We start from the raw sequence: 22,264 nt of genomic DNA, 5'->3' as shown, positions 1-22,264 counted from the left end.
GTCCAATTCAGAAAGTTATAAAACAGTTCCAGCCATAAAATGCATCATTCTTTTTTGTTTTAGACAACAATTCATGCACTGTTAAACATGTTAAAGCAAGTTGCAAGTGAAAATCTATGTCTCTGACTGAGTTTGCATTACTGTGATTTGACCTCTCTGCTGGCTGAGATAAGCTCATTTTCAACGTCCAATTCAGAAAGTGATAAAAACAGATCCAGCCATAAAATGCATCATTCTTTTTTGTTTTAGACAACAATTTATGCACTGTTAAACATGTTAAAGCAAGTTGCAAGTGAAAATCTATGTCTCTGACTGAGTTTGCATTACTGTGATTTGACCTCTCTGCTGGCTGAGATAAGCTCATTTTCAACGTCCAATTCAGAAAGTGATAAAAACAGATCCAGCCATAAAATGCATCATTCTTTTTTTGTTTTAGACAACATTTCATGCACTGTTAAACATATTAAAGCAAGTTGCAAGTGAAAATATATGTCTCTGACTGAGTTTGCATTACTGTGATTTGACCTCTCTGCTGGCTGAGATAAGCTCATTTTCAACGTCCAATTCAGAAAGTAATAAAAAAAGATCCAGCCATAAAATGCATCATTCTTTTTTGTTTTAGACAACATTTCATGCATTGTTAAACATGTTAAAGCAAGTTGCAAGTGAAAATCTATGTCTCTGACTGAGTTTGCATTACTGTGATTTGACCTCTCTGCTGGCTGAGATAAGCTCATTTTCAACGTCCAATTCAGAAAGTGATAAAAACAGATCCAGCCATAAAATGCATCATTCTTTTTTGTTTTAGACAACAATTCATGCACTGTTAAACATGTTAAAGCAAGTTGCAAGTGAAAATCTATGTCTCTGACTGAGTTTGCATTTTTGTGATTTGACCTCTCTGCTGGCTGAGATAAGCTCATTTTCAACGTCCAATTCAGAAAGTGATAAAACAGATCCAGCCATAAAATGCATCATTCTGTTTTGTTTTAGACAACATTTCATGCACTGTTAAACATGTTAAAGCAAGTTGCAAGTGAAAATCTATGTCTCTGACTGAGTTTGCATTACTGTGATTTGACCTCTCTGCTGGCTGAGATAAGCTCATTTTCAACGTCCAATTCAGAAAGTAATAAAAAAAGATCCAGCCATAAAAAATGCATCATTCTTTTTTGTTTTAGACAACATTTCATGCACTGTTAAACATGTTAAAGCAAGTTGCAAGTGAAAATCTATGTCTCTGACTGAGTTTGCATTACTGTGATTTGACCTCTCTGCTGGCTGAGATAAGCTCATTTTCAACGTCCAATTCAGAAAGTTATAAAACAGATCCAGCCATAAAATGCATCATTCTTTTTTGTTTTAGACAACAATTTATGCACTGTTAAACATGTTAAAGCAAGTTGCAAGTGAAAATCTATGTCTCTGACTGAGTTTGCATTACTGTGATTTGACCTCTCTGCTGGCTGAGATAAGCTCATTTTCAACGTCCAATTCAGAAAGTAATAAAAAAAGATCCAGCCATAAAATGCATCATTCTTTTTTGTTTTAGACAACAATTCATGCACTGTTAAACATGTTAAAGCAAGTTGCAAGTGAAAATCTATGTCTCTGACTGAGTTTGCATTTTTGTGATTTGACCTCTCTGCTGGCCGAGATAAGCTCATTTTCAACGTCCAATTCAGAAAGTTATAAAACAGATCCAGCCATAAAATGCATCATTCTTTTTTGTTTTAGACAACAATTATTTAGACACTGTTAAACATATTAAAGCAAGTTGCAAGTGAAAATCTATGTCTCTGACTGAGTTTGCATTACTGTGATTTGACCTCTCTGCTGGCTGAGATAAGCTCATTTTCAACGTCCAATTCAGAGAGTGATAAAACAGATCCAGCCATAAAATGCATCATTCTTTTTTGTTTTAGACAACAATTCATGCACTGTTAAACATGTTAAAGCAAGTTGCAAGTGAAAATCTATGTCTCTGACTGAGTTTGCATTTTGTGATTTGACCTCTCTGCTGGCTGAGATAAGCTCATTTTCAACGTCCAATTCAGAAAGTTATAAAACAGATCCAGCCATAAAATGCATCATTCTTTTTTGTTTTAGACAACAATTATTTAGACACTGTTAAACATTAAAGCAAGTTGCAAGTGAAAATCTATGTCTCTGACTGAGTTTGCATTACTGTGATTTGACCTCTCTGCTGGCTGAGATAAGCTCATTTTCAATGTCCAATTCAGAAAGTGATAAAACAGATCCAGCCATAAAATGCATCATTCTTTTTTGTTTTAGACAACAATTTATGCACTGTTAAACATGTTAAAGCAAGTTGCAAGTGAAAATCTATGTCTCTGACTGAGTTTGCATTACTGTGATTTGACCTCTCTGCTGGCTGAGATAAGCTCATTTTCAACGTCCAATTCAGAAAGTTATAAAACAGATCCAGCCATAAAATGCATCATTCTTTTTTGTTTTAGACAACAATTCATGCACTGTTAAACATGTTAAAGCAAGTTGCAAGTGAAAATCTATGTCTCTGACTGAGTTTGTATTACTGTGATTTGACATCTCTGCTGGCTGAGATAAGCTCATTTTCAACGTCCAATTCAGAAAGTGATAAAACAGATCCAGCCATAAAATGCATCATTCTTTTTTGTTTTAGACAACAATTCATGCACTGTTAAACATGTTAAAGCAAGTTGCAAGTGAAAATCTATGTCTCTGACTGAGTTTGCATTACTGTGATTTGACCTCTCTGCTGGCTGAGATAAGCTCATTTTCAACGTCCAATTCAGAAAGTAATAAAAAAAGATCCAGCCATAAAATGCATCATTCTTTTTTGTTTTAGACAACATTTCATGCACTGTTAAACATGTTAAAGCAAGTTGCAAGTGAAAATCTATGTCTCTGACTGAGTTTGCATTACTGTGATTTGACCTCTCTGCTGGCTGAGATAAGCTCATTTTCAACGTCCAATTCAGAAAGTGATAAAAACAGATCCAGCCATAAAATGCATAATTCTTTTTTGTTTTAGACAACAATTCATGCACTGTTAAACATGTTAAAGCAAGTTGCAAGTGAAAATCTATGTCTCTGACTGAGTTTGCATTTTTGTGATTTGACCTCTTTGCTGGCTGAGATAAGCTCATTTTCAACGTCCAATTCAGAAAGTTATAAAACAGATCCAGCCATAAAATGCATCATTCTTTTTTGTTTTAGACAACAATTCATGCACTGTTAAACATGTTAAAGCAAGTTGCAAGTGAAAATCTATGTCTCTGACTGAGTTTGCATTACTGTGATTTGACCTCTCTGCTGGCTGAGATAAGCTCATTTTCAACGTCCAATTCAGAAAGTTATAAAACAGATCCAGCCATAAAATGCATCATTCTTTTTTGTTTTAGACAACAATTCATGCACTGTTAAACATGTTAAAGCAAGTTGCAAGTGAAAATCTATGTCTCTGACTGAGTTTGTATTACTGTGATTTGACCTCTCTGCTGGCTGAGATAAGCTCATTTTCAACGTCCAATTCAGAAAGTTATAAAACAGATCCAGCCATAAAATGCATCATTCTTTTTTGTTTTAGACAACAATTCATGCACTGTTAAACATGTTAAAGCAAGTTGCAAGTGAAAATCTATGTCTCTGACTGAGTTTGCATTACTGTGATTTGACCTCTCTGCTGGCTGAGATAAGCTCATTTTCAACGTCCAATTCAGAAAGTAATAAAAAAAGATCCAGCCATAAAATGCATCATTCTTTTTTGTTTTAGACAACATTTCATGCACTGTTAAACATGTTAAAGCAAGTTGCAAGTGAAAATCTATGTCTCTGACTGAGTTTGCATTACTGTGATTTGACCTCTCTGCTGGCTGAGATAAGCTCATTTTCAACGTCCAATTCAGAAAGTGATAAAAACAGATCCAGCCATAAAATGCATAATTCTTTTTTGTTTTAGACAACAATTCATGCACTGTTAAACATGTTAAAGCAAGTTGCAAGTGAAAATCTATGTCTCTGACTGAGTTTGCATTTTTGTTATTTGACCTCTTTGCTGGCTGAGATAAGCTCATTTTCAACGTCCAATTCAGAAAGTTATAAAACAGATCCAGCCATAAAATGCATCATTCTTTTTTTTGTTTTAGACAACAATTCATGCACTGTTAAACATGTTAAAGCAAGTTGCAAGTGAAAATCTATGTCTCTGACTGAGTTTGCATTTTTGTGATTTGACCTCTTTGCTGGCTGAGATAAGCTCATTTTCAACGTCCAATTCAGAAAGTTATAAAACAGATCCAGCCATAAAATGCATCATTCTTTTTTGTTTTAGACAACAATTCATGCACTGTTAAACATGTTAAAGCAAGTTGCAAGTGAAAATCTATGTCTCTGACTGAGTTTGCATTACTGTGATTTGACCTCTCTGCTGGCTGAGATAAGCTCATTTTCAACGTCCAATTCAGAAAGTGATAAAATAGATCCAGCCATAAAATGCATCATTCTTTTTTGTTTTAGACAACAATTTATGCACTGTTAAACATGTTAAAGCAAGTTGCAAGTGAAAATCTATGTCTCTGACTGAGTTTGCATTACTGTGATTTGACCTCTCTGCTGGCTGAGATAAGCTCATTTTCAACGTCCAATTCAGAAAGTTATAAAACAGATCCAGCCATAAAATGCATCATTCTTTTTTGTTTTAGACAACAATTCATGCACTGTTAAACATGTTAAAGCAAGTTGCAAGTGAAAATCTATGTCTCTGACTGAGTTTGCATTACTGTGATTTGACCTCTCTGCTGGCTGAGATAAGCTCATTTTCAACGTCCAATTCAGAAAGTGATAAAACAGATCCAGCCATAAAATGCATCATTCTTTTTTTGTTTTAGACAACAATTCATGCACTGTTAAACATGTTAAAGCAAGTTGCAAGTGAAAATCTATGTCTCTGACTGAGTTTGCATTACTGTGATTTGACCTCTCTGCTGGCTGAGATAAGCTCATTTTCAACGTCCAATTCAGAAAGTAATAAAAAAAGATCCAGCCATAAAATGCATCATTCTTTTTTGTTTTAGACAACATTTCATGCACTGTTAAACATGTTAAAGCAAGTTGCAAGTGAAAATCTATGTCTCTGACTGAGTTTGCATTACTGTGATTTGACCTCTCTGCTGGCTGAGATAAGCTCATTTTCAACGTCCAATTCAGAAAGTGATAAAACAGATCCAGCCATAAAATGCATCATTCTTTTTTGTTTTAGACAACAATTCATGCACTGTTAAACATGTTAAAGCAAGTTGCAAGTGAAAATCTATGTCTCTGACTGAGTTTGCATTTTTGTGATTTGACCTCTCTGCTGGCTGAGATAAGCTCATTTTCAACGTCCAATTCAGAAAGTGATAAAAACAGATCCAGCCATAAAATGCATCATTCTTTTTTGTTTTAGACAACAATTCATGCACTGTTAAACATGTTAAAGCAAGTTGCAAGTGAAAATCTATGTCTCTGACTGAGTTTGCATTACTGTGATTTGACCTCTCTGCTGGCTGAGATAAGCTCATTTTCAACGTCCAATTCAGAAAGTGATAAAAACAGATCCAGCCATAAAATGCATCATTCTTTTTTGTTTTAGACAACAATTCATGCACTGTTAAACATGTTAAAGCAAGTTGCAAGTGAAAATCTATGTCTCTGACTGAGTTTGCATTTTTGTGATTTGACCTCTCTGCTGGCTGAGATAAGCTCATTTTCAACGTCCAATTCAGAAAGTTATAAAACAGATCCAGCCATAAAATGCATCATTCTTTTTTGTTTAAGACAACAATTTATGCACTGTTAAACATGTTAAAGCAAGTTGCAAGTGAAAATCTATGTCTCTGACTGAGTTTGCATTACTGTGATTTGACCTCTCTGCTGGCTGAGATAAGCTCATTTTCAACGTCCAATTCAGAAAGTGATAAAACAGATCCAGCCATGAAATGCATCATTCTTTTTTGTTTTAGACAACAATTTATGCACTGTTAAACATGTTAAAGCAAGTTGCAAGTGAAAATCTATGTCTCTGACTGAGTTTGCATTACTGTGATTTGACCTCTCTGCTGGCTGAGATAAGCTCATTTTCAACGTCCAATTCAGAAAGTAATAAAAAAAGATCCAGCCATAAAATGCATCATTCTTTTTTGTTTTAGACAACATTTCATGCACTGTTAAACATGTTAAAGCAAGTTGCAAGTGAAAATCTATGTCTCTGACTGAGTTTGCATTACTGTGATTTGACCTCTCTGCTGGCTGAGATAAGCTCATTTTCAACGTCCAATTCAGAAAGTGATAAAAACAGATCCAGCCATAAAATGCATCATTCATTTTTGTTTTAGACAACAATTCATGCACTGTTAAACATGTTAAAGCAAGTTGCAAGTGAAAATCTATGTCTCTGACTGAGTTTGCATTTTTGTGATTTGACCTCTCTGATGGCTGAGATAAGCTCATTTTCAACGTCCAATTCAGAAAGTTATAAAACAGTTCCAGCCATAAAATGCATCATTCGTTTTTGTTTTAGACAACAATTCATGCACTGTTAAACATGTTAAAGCAAGTTGCAAGTGAAAATCTATGTCTCTGACTGAGTTTGCATTACTGTGATTTGACCTCTCTGCTGGCTGAGATAAGCTCATTTTCAACGTCCAATTCAGAAAGTGATAAAAACAGATCCAGCCATAAAATGCATCATTCTTTTTTGTTTTAGACAACAATTCATGCACTGTTAAACATGTTAAAGCAAGTTGCAAGTGAAAATCTATGTCTCTGACTGAGTTTGCATTACTGTGATTTGACCTCTCTGCTGGCTGAGATAAGCTCATTTTCAACGTCCAATTCAGAAAGTGATAAAAACAGATCCAGCCATAAAATGCATCATTCTTTTTTGTTTTAGACAACAATTCATGCACTGTTAAACATGTTAAAGCAAGTTGCAAGTGAAAATCTATGTCTCTGACTGAGTTTGCATTACTGTGATTTGACCTCTCTGCTGGCTGAGATAAGCTCATTTTCAACGTCCAATTCAGAAAGTGATAAAATAGATCCAGCCATAAAATGCATCATTCTTTTTTGTTTTAGACAACAATTTATGCACTGTTAAACATGTTAAAGCAAGTTGCAAGTGAAAATCTATGTCTCTGACTGAGTTTGCATTACTGTGATTTGACCTCTCTGCTGGCTGAGATAAGCTCATTTTCAACGTCCAATTCAGAAAGTTATAAAACAGATCCAGCCATAAAATGCATCATTCTTTTTTGTTTTAGACAACAATTCATGCACTGTTAAACATGTTAAAGCAAGTTGCAAGTGAAAATCTATGTCTCTGACTGAGTTTGCATTACTGTGATTTGACCTCTCTGCTGGCTGAGATAAGCTCATTTTCAACGTCCAATTCAGAAAGTGATAAAACAGATCCAGCCATAAAATGCATCATTCTTTTTTGTTTTAGACAACAATTCATGCACTGTTAAACATGTTAAAGCAAGTTGCTAGTGAAAATCTATGTCTCTGACTGAGTTTGCATTACTGTGATTTGACCTCTCTGCTGGCTGAGATAAGCTCATTTTCAACGTCCAATTCAGAAAGTAATAAAAAAAGATCCAGCCATAAAATGCATCATTCTTTTTTGTTTTAGACAACATTTCATGCACTGTTAAACATGTTAAAGCAAGTTGCAAGTGAAAATCTATGTCTCTGACTGAGTTTGCATTACTGTGATTTGACCTCTCTGCTGGCTGAGATAAGCTCATTTTCAACGTCCAATTCAGAAAGTGATAAAACAGATCCAGCCATAAAATGCATCATTCTTTTTTGTTTTAGACAACAATTCATGCACTGTTAAACATGTTAAAGCAAGTTGCAAGTGAAAATCTATGTCTCTGACTGAGTTTGCATTTTTGTGATTTGACCTCTCTGCTGGCTGAGATAAGCTCATTTTCAACGTCCAATTCAGAAAGTGATAAAAACAGATCCAGCCATAAAATGCATCATTCTTTTTTGTTTTAGACAACAATTCATGCACTGTTAAACATGTTAAAGCAAGTTGCAAGTGAAAATCTATGTCTCTGACTGAGTTTGCATTACTGTGATTTGACCTCTCTGCTGGCTGAGATAAGCTCATTTTCAACGTCCAATTCAGAAAGTGATAAAAACAGATCCAGCCATAAAATGCATCATTCTTTTTTGTTTTAGACAACAATTCATGCACTGTTAAACATGTTAAAGCAAGTTGCAAGTGAAAATCTATGTCTCTGACTGAGTTTGCATTTTTGTGATTTGACCTCTCTGCTGGCTGAGATAAGCTCATTTTCAACGTCCAATTCAGAAAGTTATAAAACAGATCCAGCCATAAAATGCATCATTCTTTTTTGTTTAAGACAACAATTTATGCACTGTTAAACATGTTAAAGCAAGTTGCAAGTGAAAATCTATGTCTCTGACTGAGTTTGCATTACTGTGATTTGACCTCTCTGCTGGCTGAGATAAGCTCATTTTCAACGTCCAATTCAGAAAGTGATAAAACAGATCCAGCCATGAAATGCATCATTCTTTTTTGTTTTAGACAACAATTTATGCACTGTTAAACATGTTAAAGCAAGTTGCAAGTGAAAATCTATGTCTCTGACTGAGTTTGCATTACTGTGATTTGACCTCTCTGCTGGCTGAGATAAGCTCATTTTCAACGTCCAATTCAGAAAGTAATAAAAAAAGATCCAGCCATAAAATGCATCATTCTTTTTTGTTTTAGACAACATTTCATGCACTGTTAAACATGTTAAAGCAAGTTGCAAGTGAAAATCTATGTCTCTGACTGAGTTTGCATTACTGTGATTTGACCTCTCTGCTGGCTGAGATAAGCTCATTTTCAACGTCCAATTCAGAAAGTGATAAAAACAGATCCAGCCATAAAATGCATCATTCATTTTTGTTTTAGACAACAATTCATGCACTGTTAAACATGTTAAAGCAAGTTGCAAGTGAAAATCTATGTCTCTGACCGAGTTTGCATTTTTGTGATTTGACCTCTCTGATGGCTGAGATAAGCTCATTTTCAACGTCCAATTCAGAAAGTTATAAAACAGTTCCAGCCATAAAATGCATCATTCGTTTTTGTTTTAGACAACAATTCATGCACTGTTAAACATGTTAAAGCAAGTTGCAAGTGAAAATCTATGTCTCTGACTGAGTTTGCATTACTGTGATTTGACCTCTCTGCTGGCTGAGATAAGCTCATTTTCAACGTCCAATTCAGAAAGTGATAAAAACAGATCCAGCCATAAAATGCATCATTCTTTTTTGTTTTAGACAACAATTCATGCACTGTTAAACATGTTAAAGCAAGTTGCAAGTGAAAATCTATGTCTCTGACTGAGTTTGCATTACTGTGATTTGACCTCTCTGCTGGCTGAGATAAGCTCATTTTCAACGTCCAATTCAGAAAGTGATAAAAACAGATCCAGCCATAAAATGCATCATTCTTTTTTGTTTTAGACAACAATTTATGCACTGTTAAACATGGTAAAGCAAGTTGCAAGTGAAAATCTATGTCTCTGACTGAGTTTGCATTACTGTGATTTGACCTCTCTGCTGGCTGAGATAAGCTCATTTTCAACGTCCAATTCAGAAAGTAATAAAAAAAGATCCAGCCATAAAATGCATCATTCTTTTTTGTTTTAGACAACATTTCATGCACTGTTAAACATGTTAAAGCAAGTTGCAAGTGAAAATCTATGTCTCTGACTGAGTTTGCATTACTGTGATTTGACCTCTCTGCTGGCTGAGATAAGCTCATTTTCAACGTCCAATTCAGAAAGTGATAAAACAGATCCAGCCATAAAATGCATCATTCTTTTTTGTTTTAGACAACAATTCATGCACTGTTAAACATGTTAAAGCAAGTTGCAAGTGAAAATCTATGTCTCTGACTGAGTTTGCATTTTTGTGATTTGACCTCTCTGCTGGCTGAGATAAGCTCATTTTCAACGTCCAATTAAGAAAGTGATAAAAACAGATCCAGCCATAAAATGCATCATTCTTTTTTGTTTTAGACAACAATTCATGCACTGTTAAACATGTTAAAGCAAGTTGCAAGTGAAAATCTATGTCTCTGACTGAGTTTGCATTACTGTGATTTGACCTCTCTGCTGGCTGAGATAAGCTCATTTTCAACGTCCAATTCAGAAAGTGATAAAAACAGATCCAGCCATAAAATGCATCATTCTTTTTTGTTTTAGACAACAATTCATGCACTGTTAAACATGTTAAAGCAAGTTGCAAGTGAAAATCTATGTCTCTGACTGAGTTTGCATTTTTGTGATTTGACCTCTCTGCTGGCTGAGATAAGCTCATTTTCAACGTCCAATTCAGAAAGTTATAAAACAGATCCAGCCATAAAATGCATCATTCTTTTTTGTTTAAGACAACAATTTATGCACTGTTAAACATGTTAAAGCAAGTTGCAAGTGAAAATCTATGTCTCTGACTGAGTTTGCATTACTGTGATTTGACCTCTCTGCTGGCTGAGATAAGCTCATTTTCAACGTCCAATTCAGAAAGTGATAAAACAGATCCAGCCATGAAATGCATCATTCTTTTTTGTTTTAGACAACAATTTATGCACTGTTAAACATGTTAAAGCAAGTTGCAAGTGAAAATCTATGTCTCTGACTGAGTTTGCATTACTGTGATTTGACCTCTCTGCTGGCTGAGATAAGCTCATTTTCAACGTCCAATTCAGAAAGTGATAAAAACAGATCCAGCCATAAAATGCATCATTCTTTTTTGTTTTAGACAACAATTTATGCACTGTTAAACATGGTAAAGCAAGTTGCAAGTGAAAATCTATGTCTCTGACTGAGTTTGCATTACTGTGATTTGACCTCTCTGCTGGCTGAGAAAAGCTCATTTTCAACGTCCAATTCAGAAAGTGATAAAACAGATCCAGCCATAAAATGCATCATTCTTTTTTGTTTTAGACAACAATTTATGCACTGTTAAACATGTTAAAGCAAGTTGCAAGTGAAAATCTATGTCTCTGACTGAGTTTGCATTACTGTGATTTGACCTCTCTGCTGGCTGAGATAAGCTCATTTTCAACGTCCAATTCAGAAAGTAATAAAAAAAGATCCAGCCATAAAATGCATCATTCTTTTTTGTTTTAGACAACATTTCATGCACTGTTAAACATGTTAAAGCAAGTTGCAAGTGAAAATCTATGTCTCTGACTGAGTTTGCATTACTGTGATTTGACCTCTCTGCTGGCTGAGATAAGCTCATTTTCAACGTCCAATTCAGAAAGTGATAAAAACAGATCCAGCCATAAAATGCATCATTCTTTTTTGTTTTAGACAACAATTCATGCACTGTTAAACATGTTAAAGCAAGTTGCAAGTGAAAATCTATGTCTCTGACTGAGTTTGCATTTTTGTTATTTGACCTCTCTGCTGGCTGAGATAAGCTCATTTTCAACGTCCAATTCAGAGAGTGATAAAACAGATCCAGCCATAAAATGCATCATTCTTTTTTGTTTTAGACAACAATTTATGCACTGTTAAACATATTAAAGCAAGTTGCAAGTGAAAATCTATGTCTCTGACTGAGTTTGCATTACTGTGATTTGACCTCTCTGCTGGCTGAGATAAGCTCATTTCCAATGTCCAATTTAGAAAGTGATAAAACAGATCCAGCCATAAAATGCATCATTCTTTTTTGTTTTAGACAACAATTCATGCACTGTTAAACATGTTAAAGCAAGTTGCAAGTGAAAATCTATGTCTCTGACTGAGTTTGCATTACTGTGATTTGACCTCTCTGCTGGCTGAGATAAGCTCATTTTCAACGTCCAATTCAGAAAGTGATAAAAACAGATCCAGCCATAAAATGCATAATTCTTTTTTGTTTTAGACAACAATTCATGCACTGTTAAACATGTTAAAGCAAGTTGCAAGTGAAAATCTATGTCTCTGACTGAGTTTGCATTTTTGTGATTTGACCTCTTTGCTGGCTGAGATAAGCTCATTTTCAACGTCCAATTCAGAAAGTTATAAAACAGATCCAGCCATAAAATGCATCATTCTTTTTTGTTTTAGACAACAATTCATGCACTGTTAAACATGTTAAAGCAAGTTGCAAGTGAAAATCTATGTCTCTGACTGAGTTTGCATTACTGTGATTTGACCTCTCTGCTGGCTGAGATAAGCTCATTTTCAACGTCCAATTCAGAAAGTTATAAAACAGATCCAGCCATAAAATGCATCATTCTTTTTTGTTTTAGACAACAATTCATGCACTGGTAAACATGTTAAAGCAAGTTGCAAGTGAAAATCTATGTCTCTGACTGAGTTTGTATTACTGTGATTTGACCTCTCTGCTGGCTGAGATAAGCTCATTTTCAACGTCCAATTCAGAAAGTGATAAAACAGATCCAGCCATAAAATGCATCATTCTTTTTTGTTTTAGACAACAATTCATGCACTGTTAAACATGTTAAAGCAAGTTGCAAGTGAAAATCTATGTCTCTGACTGAGTTTGCATTACTGTGATTTGACCTCTCTGCTGGCTGAGATAAGCTCATTTTCAACGTCCAATTCAGAAAGTAATAAAAAAAGATCCAGCCATAAAATGCATCATTCTTTTTTGTTTTAGACAACATTTCATGCACTGTTAAACATGTTAAAGCAAGTTGCAAGTGAAAATCTATGTCTCTGACTGAGTTTGCATTACTGTGATTTGACCTCTCTGCTGGCTGAGATAAGCTCATTTTCAACGTCCAATTCAGAAAGTGATAAAAACAGATCCAGCCATAAAATGCATAATTCTTTTTTGTTTTAGACAACAATTCATGCACTGTTAAACATGTTAAAGCAAGTTGCAAGTGAAAATCTATGTCTCTGACTGAGTTAGCATTTTTGTGATTTGACCTCTTTGCTGGCTGAGATAAGCTCATTTTCAACGTCCAATTCAGAAAGTTATAAAACAGATCCAGCCATAAAATGCATCATTCTTTTTTGTTTTAGACAACAATTCATGCACTGTTAAACATGTTAAAGCAAGTTGCAAGTGAAAATCTATGTCTCTGACTGAGTTTGCATTACTGTGATTTGACCTCTCTGCTGGCTGAGATAAGCTCATTTTCAACGTCCAATTCAGAAAGTGATAAAACAGATCCAGCCATAAAATGCATCATTCTTTTTTGTTTTAGACAACAATTTATGCACTGTTAAACATGTTAAAGCAAGTTGCAAGTGAAAATCTATGTCTCTGACTGAGTTTGCATTACTGTGATTTGACCTCTCTGCTGGCTGAGATAAGCTCATTTTCAACGTCCAATTCAGAAAGTGATAAAAACAGATCCAGCCATAAAATGCATCATTCATTTTTGTTTTAGACAACAATTCATGCACTGTTAAACATGTTAAAGCAAGTTGCAAGTGAAAATCTATGTCTCTGACTGAGTTTGCATTACTGTGATTTGACCTCTCTGCTGGCTGAGATAAGCTCATTTTCAACGTCCAATTCAGAAAGTTATAAAACAGTTCCAGCCATAAAATGCATCATTCGTTTTTGTTTTAGACAACAATTCATGCACTGTTAAACATGTTAAAGCAAGTTGCAAGTGAAAATCTATGTCTCTGACTGAGTGTCAAGTCAAACTAATATAGAAGGAGAAAAAAAATCCATCCGCCAGTCGGAGGGAGAGGCGGAAGGACATGCAGTAGTTCGGCATTCACGTAAGGAAAAAGGAAACTGAAACCTAACCAGAACAGAATCTCCGCCAAAACGAAACCTCCGCCAAAGCCGAATCTCCGCCAAAATTGAGCAAAAGAAAGTGCACAACAGTTACAAAACCATCATCAAGTCCCGGAGTGGCAGCCGGTGAGAACTTTACTTTGGTTATTGCATGAAAATCGTGACTGTCATGTCAGTATTTGAGGGCAAATCAACCGTGAAGCAGCATCTGAGTTCAAGTTCGGCACAGAGGAAAAAGTTGCTCCTACAGTGCTTATCTGCCCGCTGCTTAATTACTTCAAGATACAAATAGTTATTTGCAAACTAGAAAATGTTATAAAGCAGAAATGTATAGTTTTGGTTATTTTGATCATCATTTGAGTGCTGTCTGACTGACGTTAAGATGTTAATTTTCCTCCGTGATTCATATGCATGCATGAGCAGATCACGTGCACATAAGCTGATTGCTGCAGTAGCAAAATTAATCACATTTCATTTATATGTCTTAAAACTAAATATTTAAGTTCAGTATATTAAACTGTACTGGTGATTGTGCTTTAACAAGTGATAATTCAGTATAATATTTGAAATACTGTGTGAAAAATCAGACAAAATTCACAAATGTTTGTATATATATGTTTATTTGCAATTTAATTACATATGTTGTATTTTTGTTTATTTTAAAGGTTTTTCACCTTTCAACTTTCAACTTTCAACTTTCTACTTTCAACTTTCCACCGTTATACTTTTTACCTGCCTTTCTGCTGCATTTATGATGCAATAAATGGATGAGTGGAATCCAGTTAAAACTCCCTTGATGATGTGTTTTTCCTTTCAAGCGGGAAAACTTGTGCATAAGAGAATAGCTTGACAGTGAAAAACCGGGACCAGTGCGACTGGACAGTGGAAAACCGGGAAACCAGGAAAACTGGAAACCTGTCTGACTCAAAAAAGGCAAGTGAGAAGATAATATATTCAATTTGAAGAATAACTGTGAAGAATGGCCACACAGGCGGTAGGAAAGTCACTCGAACAACTAAAAGCAAAAAGGACAGTGGAAAAAAGGGCATTCACACGTCTAGCCAACACTATATTCAAAACTTGTAAAAACATGACAGAGATGGATCTTCAAGACAGTTTAAATAAACTCACAATACAAGCAGAGAAAGTCATGGAAGTAAATGATGATCTTGAAGCAGGCATGATTGCAGAAATAGAGGCAAATCTGGATACAGACCAGTCAGCTGAATTAACAGAACAGCAAAAAGACGACCTCGAGAAGACTGCAAGCGACTGTGAGTTAAAACTGGATGAAGTGAAAGTTCTTCTTCATGAAACGTTATGGACTAGATATGGGAATGTTGAACTGTCCACGGCACTGCAGGTTGCTGAAGCTGAGAGTGATAGAGTCGAAGCAGTAGATCCAACTGGAAATCATGAAGCATACGATTTCATGCTTAGTCACCTTCAAAATCTGATAAAAAATGCAAAGGAGATGTACAACAAATGGCAACGGTGCATCCCATCAGGTGATGAGAGAGATTTCAGCCAGAGACAAAGAGGACTCGAAGCAAACATTACCAGGTTAGTGGCAAGGAAAGCTGATTTCATGCAAGCAAGACAAGCTGAGGAGGCTAGGAATATAGCACATGTCCCAGTGATTTCTACTTACCCCATAGCAACAATTAAGTTGAAACCTGCAACACTACCAAAGTTCTCTGGTAGCAAGAGAGATTTTCACAGATGGAAGAAGGATTGGGAGGCACTCCAAAAGCAGGGTGAGCCCACTGGCTCTAAGGAGGTAAAAAAGGTTCAGTTACTAGACAGTCTGGAAGAAACGATTGTAAGAGAACTCCGCCTTACCACTTATAATTCTGCTGATGACATTTTTCGTGTCTTGGAAAATCGCTATGGCAACAAGACAGCAATTGCTATCGAAATAGTGGAAGACTTGCAAAAAATTCCTCCCATTAGAAGTCACCAACCACGAAAAATAGTTGAACTAATTCAAGAAGTAGAGAAGGCACTTGGAGATTTGAGTGATCTTGGAAATACTGGCGCCATAAACAACCCACTGGTAACAAAGTCGATAGAAGGAAAACTTCCTGAAAGTTTAAAAAAGGAATGGCTTATTCACGTATCTGCCCAACAGAGTGCAGTCACACCAGATAATCGATTTGACTACCTTTTGGATTTCCTCAAAAAGCAAGAGAACATCTACGAGCAATTGGAACAATTAAGACTTGAAGAACCTAACAGAAAGGATGTGCGAAACGAACCAAAATGGGCAAAAACAAAGTCTACAAAATCAAACACTGACCAGGCTGGTTGTGTAGTCTGTGGTGATGCTAAGCATAAATGGAAACTCTACTTCTGTAAGCAGTTCCGGGCATCGAAATTAGTAGATAAAAAGGCTGCAGTAAGTGCACTCGGAGCTTGTAAAAGATGCCTTGAGGTCCATGAACAGCATTCATTCTGCAAACGAAACTACTTGTGCAAAAGCCAAGACTGTGAAGATGAGGGTGTCCCTGAGCATCACTACTATTTATGCCCTAATGCTAAAAGAGAGGAGAAACGTGCTGACCAGAAAAAGAGCAAACTTTGTCCGAAAACGGAGAAGTGTGTAAAAGTCTACACTAGAGATCAGCAAGATTTTCTCAGCAGACTTTCACCAGAATTAGCACAGCAGTGTAGAAATGTGTTCTCAAACACTACAGCAAGAGTGTTCAATGTGACAAAGGAAAAGCCAGGTTTACTAGCACAAAGTGGACTGCTAGAATTTCCTGTAATCATGATGCTTCTAAATGTGACAGCCAATGCTGGTCAAAAGATTGGGACATTAATTGATTTGGCATCAGACACTAATTACATAACGCACAGCGCTGCTGATCGTCTGAACCTAAAAGGAGAAAAGATAACTCTTGTAATCCATGGAGTTGGAGGCATGAAGGTTCGGATGAAGACTAAACGTTATCTTCTGAAAATAAGGGTGAGAACCTCCCAGGGAACCTTCAAGTCCCACCAATTGGCGTGCTATGGGTTGGAAAGCATCGCTGAAATTAATAACACAGTGCAACCGAACCAACTGAAAAAATTGTTTCCAGACATACCTCTTGCCGAACTTGCAAGGCCAAAAGTAGTCGACCTGCTTATAAGCCATCGGGAAGGAAAGTTGGCTCCACAGAGGATCAGAATTGTTGGAGACCTGGTATTGTGGGATGGTCCACTTGGAAAGACGATTGGAGGAACTCATCCTGAGCTTTTCGAAGATGTGACTGTATCTGCCTACCGGTCCAAGACTCATTTTGCACGATCAATGAGATTGGCTGCTGTTAAATATGAGGAAGTAACTGAGTACAGTCCACCAAACAAACCACTAGCCAGACTCCATGAATCAAGCGTCTCAACTAGTACTCAAGACTTTCTTGAATGGTGGAAGTGGGATTCCATTGGTGCAGCATGTGAGCCAAAGTGTGGGGGTTGTCGCTGCGGGAATTGTCAACCTGGTGGAAAAGAAATGTCTCTTGCTGAGGAGAGGGAGCTGGAGTTAGTAAAAGAAGGTCTCACTTATGTCATGGAGGACAAACACAGCAATGAGCCACATTGGCATGCTAAATATCCTTGGATACAGGACCCAACTTCCTTACCAGACAACAGGCGTGCAGTTGAGGCTACATTTCTGCATACAGAGAAGCAGTTGGCCAAAGATCCTCAGTGGAAAGCAGCTTATAGTGCCCAAGTGAAAGACATGCTTGACAGAGGGGCTGCAGTTAAGCTACCTGAAAGTTCAATTGCTAATTGGGCTGGACCTGTATGGTACGTGAGTCATCTCATCGCTCCAAACCCTCACTCAGTCACAACCCCAGTGAGACTCGTTTGGAATAGCAGCCAGAGATTTAGAGGTGTCAGCATGAATGACCTGTTAATTAAAGGACCAGACGTTCTAAACCAGATACGTGCTGTTCTGCTGAGATTCAGAAGTGGAGTGTATGCTGCATTGGGGGATATTAAGAAAATGTACAACTCTGTTTGGTTGGAGGACCAAGAAGTACATTTGCACAGATTCCTTTGGCGAGACACGGAGAATGAGGAGCTGGGAGAATACGCAATCACAAGAGTCAATATTGGAGACAAACCAGCAGGGTGCATTGCGCAACTGGCAATGCATGAAACTGCTAATTTGCCATCCTTTGCTCACCTTGAAGAGGAACGACGGGTAATCCAACATGACAGCTATGTTGATGATATTCTCACATCTCACAATGACCTTGACCAGCTACAGTCCATTGTGGCAAACACAGAGTTGATCTTGAAAGCTGGAGGATTTCATCTGAAACCATGGGTCTTCTCAGGTCAAAGTGGGAGGGAAAAGTCTGATGATAAGAGCTGTAAGATAAAGGAAAAGGTTATGGTTCTGCCAAACCAATTGCTTGATGATGACAACAAAGCACTTGGCCTAGGCTACTCTGTGGAAGACGACAAGTTGTATGTGATGACAGCCATCAATTTTTCAAAAAGAAAAAAGAAAATTAGACTTGGACAAAACCTAACACAGGAGCAAGTTAGAGCCCAAACACCAAATCCACTGACAAGAAGAGAGCTCTTGAGTCAGGTATCAGGGGTATATGATCCAGTAGGCTTAGTGACTCCAGCCAAACAAAAGGGAGCAATTCTGGTTCGCAGAGCTTTTCAAGAAGCAAAGAATACAAGACTTCAAGTCAATGAAACTTGGGATGTTGCTCTCTCAGATGACCTTAGAGAAGATGCTATCAAACTCTTTGAGGAATACATCCAACTAGGCCAAATTAAATTCACAAGAGCCATAACACCTCCAGAATTTGAAGGACACCCCTGGGCAATAACCTTTTCTGACGGAAGTGAAAACACTTATGGTGCTGTAATGTACTTGAGATGGGACTCAAAACAGGGCCCAGCAATCAGGCTTGTGGAGTCCAAAGCTAAGCTGACTCCTTTAGACCAAAAAGGAGATGCTATCAAGGCAGAGGTGTGCGGAGCTGTGTTCGCCTCACGTTTGCGAAAGTACTTTGAGCAGCACAGCCGAATTCAAGTGGAGAGATGGTTCCATTTAGTTGATAGCCAAACAGTACTTGGTGCTATACAACGTGAAAGCTATGGCTACAAAACATTCTTCGCCAATCGGATCGGGGAGATACAAGGAATCACAAAAGCGCAAGAGTGGTGGTGGATACCAGGCCCACAAAACATTGCTGATGTGATAACTAGAGGAGCTAGCCCTCAAAATCTCGATGAAAGTTCAGAGTGGCAAAATGGGCCAAGATTCCTGAGCTTACCAGTAGATGAATGGCCAATCAAGTCAGCTAAAGACTTAGCTATCACTGCCCGAGAAAGCATTAACGAACTTCAAAAGAAAGCGTTTGCAGCTGTATTGACAAGGTCAAAAACAAAGCAAAAGGAGCCGACCATGGAGTCGAAACCAATTGAGAGCCCCAACCTAGTTCGAGCGGAACAAAAAAGACCACCAGCAGGCTTAGCTGTCCTTAACTTGTGTGACATAAAGCGGTTCAGTGACCTGTCACGACTGGTTAAAACAATAGCATGGGTTTGGAGAGCTGCAAAGAAGTTTCTCGGCAAAAAACGGACTGTAAATAAACCAAAGTGGGAGGCAGTCTTGTCATTAGGAACCATTTCAGTAAGAGAAAGAGAAGATGCTCTACGAGATATTTTTCTTGCTGAGCAGGATGGGGTGACCTTTCCAAACACCACTAAAGAGAGGTTAGTTGTCTTTAAAGATCCAGACTCTGGATTGTTGGTCTGCGGTGGTAGGGTGCAGGTCTTTCAAGATGATCAGCTGAGTGTTCCAATTCTTCCTTCCAATTCATGGATTTCCACATTACTAGCTCAAGAATCTCACAAGGAGAGCCACGGAGGCTTGGCTGAGACTCTGCTTAGAATGCGAAGGAGAGCCTGGGTATTAAAAGGCAGAAGAATAGCACAAAAAGTTGTAGACAGCTGTGTACAATGTAGGAAGAACAAAGCAAAAAAGTGTCAGCAAGTAATGGGTGATCTTCCTTTAGAAAGAACCCAACCAGCTGCACCTTTCGAGTTCACAGCATTGGATCTTTTCGGACCTTACCATGTGAAAGATGATGTCAAGAAAAGAGTCTTGCTGAAGGTCTGGGGTGTTGTTTTTTGTTGTATGTCGAGCAGGGCAATCCATACAGAACTGGTTAACTCTCAGTCAACCGAAGGTTTCTTACTGGCCTTTCAAAGATTTGCTACAATTAGAGGCTATCCCAGAAAGATTTTTTCAGATCCTGGTACCAATTTCATTGGAGCAAGACCAGTTTTGCAAGATCTGTACCAATTCCTGGAGGGAATTGACAAATCTACCCTGGAGGAAACAGCAGTAAAACATGGAACTGAGTGGATCTGGAAGATTCACCCAGCTGATTCCCCACATAGAAATGGAGCTGCTGAAGCTGCAGTGCGCATTATCAAGAGGGCACTCCAAAACTGCGGAGGGGAGTCCACCCTCACATACAGTGAAATGCATACAGCCCTTCAAATAGCAGCTAATCTTGCTAATGAGCGACCAATCGATGCCAGGGCACAAACTCAGGAAGGCTGCATTCAATATGTAACGCCAAATTCGCTATTGCTCGGACGAGCGTCTCAAAGTGGTGACATTAAAACTTTTGACTTTTTCAGCTATCCCTTCAAAAGACTCCAAGCAATGCAGTCATTGGTAAATAAGTTTTGGGAACGTTGGAGCCAGCTTGCAGGTCCTAATTTGTTCATAAGGAGCAAGTGGCACACCACACACAGGAATGTCACAATTGGGGATATTGTCTGGATCGCAGATCAGAATGCACTCAGAGGACAATTCAAGCTTGGCAGAGTAATCAGTGTCAATCCAGACAGTAAAGGTGTCGTAAGAGATGTAAATATACGAACATTCCCAAGTTACCCTGTTCTGATCACAAAACCATCAAAAGCAAGGGCAAATTCTTCGGAGTCCAAAATCGGTCGAGAGAAGATCCCGAGTACTGTCCTTCACAGAGATGTCAGACGGCTAGTTGTTCTACTTCCTGCAGAGGAACAAAAGAGTAAATAATTCAGAGAACATCCTTTTGAAAGCTAAAAGTAATCGAACTAAATAGTTTGCCTTCAAAGAGATGCGATTTCCTCTTTATCCCAAGAAAATCGAGTGGGAGGTGTCAAGTCAAACTAATATAGAAGGAGAAAAAAAATCCATCCGCCAGTCGGAGGGAGAGGCGGAAGGACATGCAGTAGTTCGGCATTCACGTAAGGAAAAAGGAAACTGAAACCTAACCAGAACAGAATCTCCGCCAAAACGAAAGCTCCGCCAAAGCCGAATCTCCGCCAAAATTGAGCAAAAGAAAGTGCACAACAGTTACAAAACCATCATCAAGTCCCGGAGTGGCAGCCGGTGAGAACTTTACTTTGGTTATTGCATGAAAATCGTGACTGTCATGTCAGTATTTGAGGGCAAATCAACCGTGAAGCAGCATCTGAGTTCAAGTTCGGCACAGAGGAAAAAGTTGCTCCTACAGTGCTTATCTGCCCGCTGCTTAATTACTTGAAGATACAAATAGTTATTTGCAAACTAGAAAATGTTATAAAGCAGAAATGTATAGTTTTGGTTATTTTGATCATCATTTGAGTGCTGTCTGACTGACGTTAAGATGTTAATTTTCCTCCGTGATTCATATGCATGCATGAGCAGATCACGTGCACATAAGCTGATTGCTGCAGTAGCAAAATTAATCACATTTCATTTATATGTCTTAAAACTAAATATTTAAGTTCAGTATATTAAACTGTACTGGTGATTGTGCTTTAACAAGTGATAATTCAGTATAATATTTGAAATACTGTGTGAAAAATCAGACAAAATTCACAAATGTTTGTATATATATGTTTATTTGCAATTTAATTACATATGTTGTATTTTTGTTTATTTTAAAGGTTTTTCACCTTTCAACTTTCAACTTTCAACTTTCAACTTTCTACTTTCAACTTTCCACCGTTATACTTTTTACCTGCCTTTCTGCTGCATTTATGATGCAATAAATGGATGAGTGGAATCCAGTTAAAACTCCCTTGATGATGTGTCTTCCTTTCAAGCGGGAAAACTTGTGCATAAGAGAATAGCTTGACACTGAGTTTGCATTACTGTGATTTGACCTCTCTGCTGGCTGAGATAAGCTCATTTTCAACGTCCAATTCAGAAAGTGATAAAAACAGATCCAGCCATAAAATGCATCATTCTTTTTTGTTTTAGACAACAATTCATGCACTGTTAAACATGTTAAAGCAAGTTGCAAGTGAAAATCTATGTCTCTGACTGAGTTTGCATTTTTGTTATTTGACCTCTCTGCTGGCTGAGATAAGCTCATTTTCAACGTCCAATTCAGAGAGTGATAAAACAGATCCAGCCATAAAATGCATCATTCTTTTTTGTTTTAGACAACATTTCATGCACTGTTAAACA

At 37.5% G+C, this 22,264-nt stretch overlaps 1 protein-coding gene across 1 annotated transcript; it reads left to right on the top strand.

Moving 5' to 3' along the window:
* The first annotated feature begins 13,678 nt into the window (after nt 1–13,678).
* On the top strand, nt 13,679–21,868 carry LOC147834158 (uncharacterized). Its single transcript, XM_087279101.1, has 2 exons — nt 13,679–13,914; nt 14,454–21,868. Exon 2 carries the CDS (start codon nt 14,768–14,770, stop codon nt 20,861–20,863), a length of 6,096 nt encoding a protein of 2,031 aa, XP_087135227.1. The 5' UTR covers nt 13,679–13,914; nt 14,454–14,767; the 3' UTR covers nt 20,864–21,868.
* Nucleotides 21,869–22,264: the final 396 nt, after the last annotated feature.

Source organism: Danio rerio, chromosome 13, assembly GCF_052040795.2.
Source record: "Danio rerio strain M-AB ecotype USA chromosome 13, GRCz13ab, whole genome shotgun sequence".
In the NCBI taxonomy this organism is placed as follows: Eukaryota; Metazoa; Chordata; class Actinopteri; order Cypriniformes; family Danionidae; genus Danio; species Danio rerio.
The sequence above is the reverse complement of the archived record's forward strand: the minus strand, read 5'-3'. Positions and strand labels throughout refer to the sequence as shown.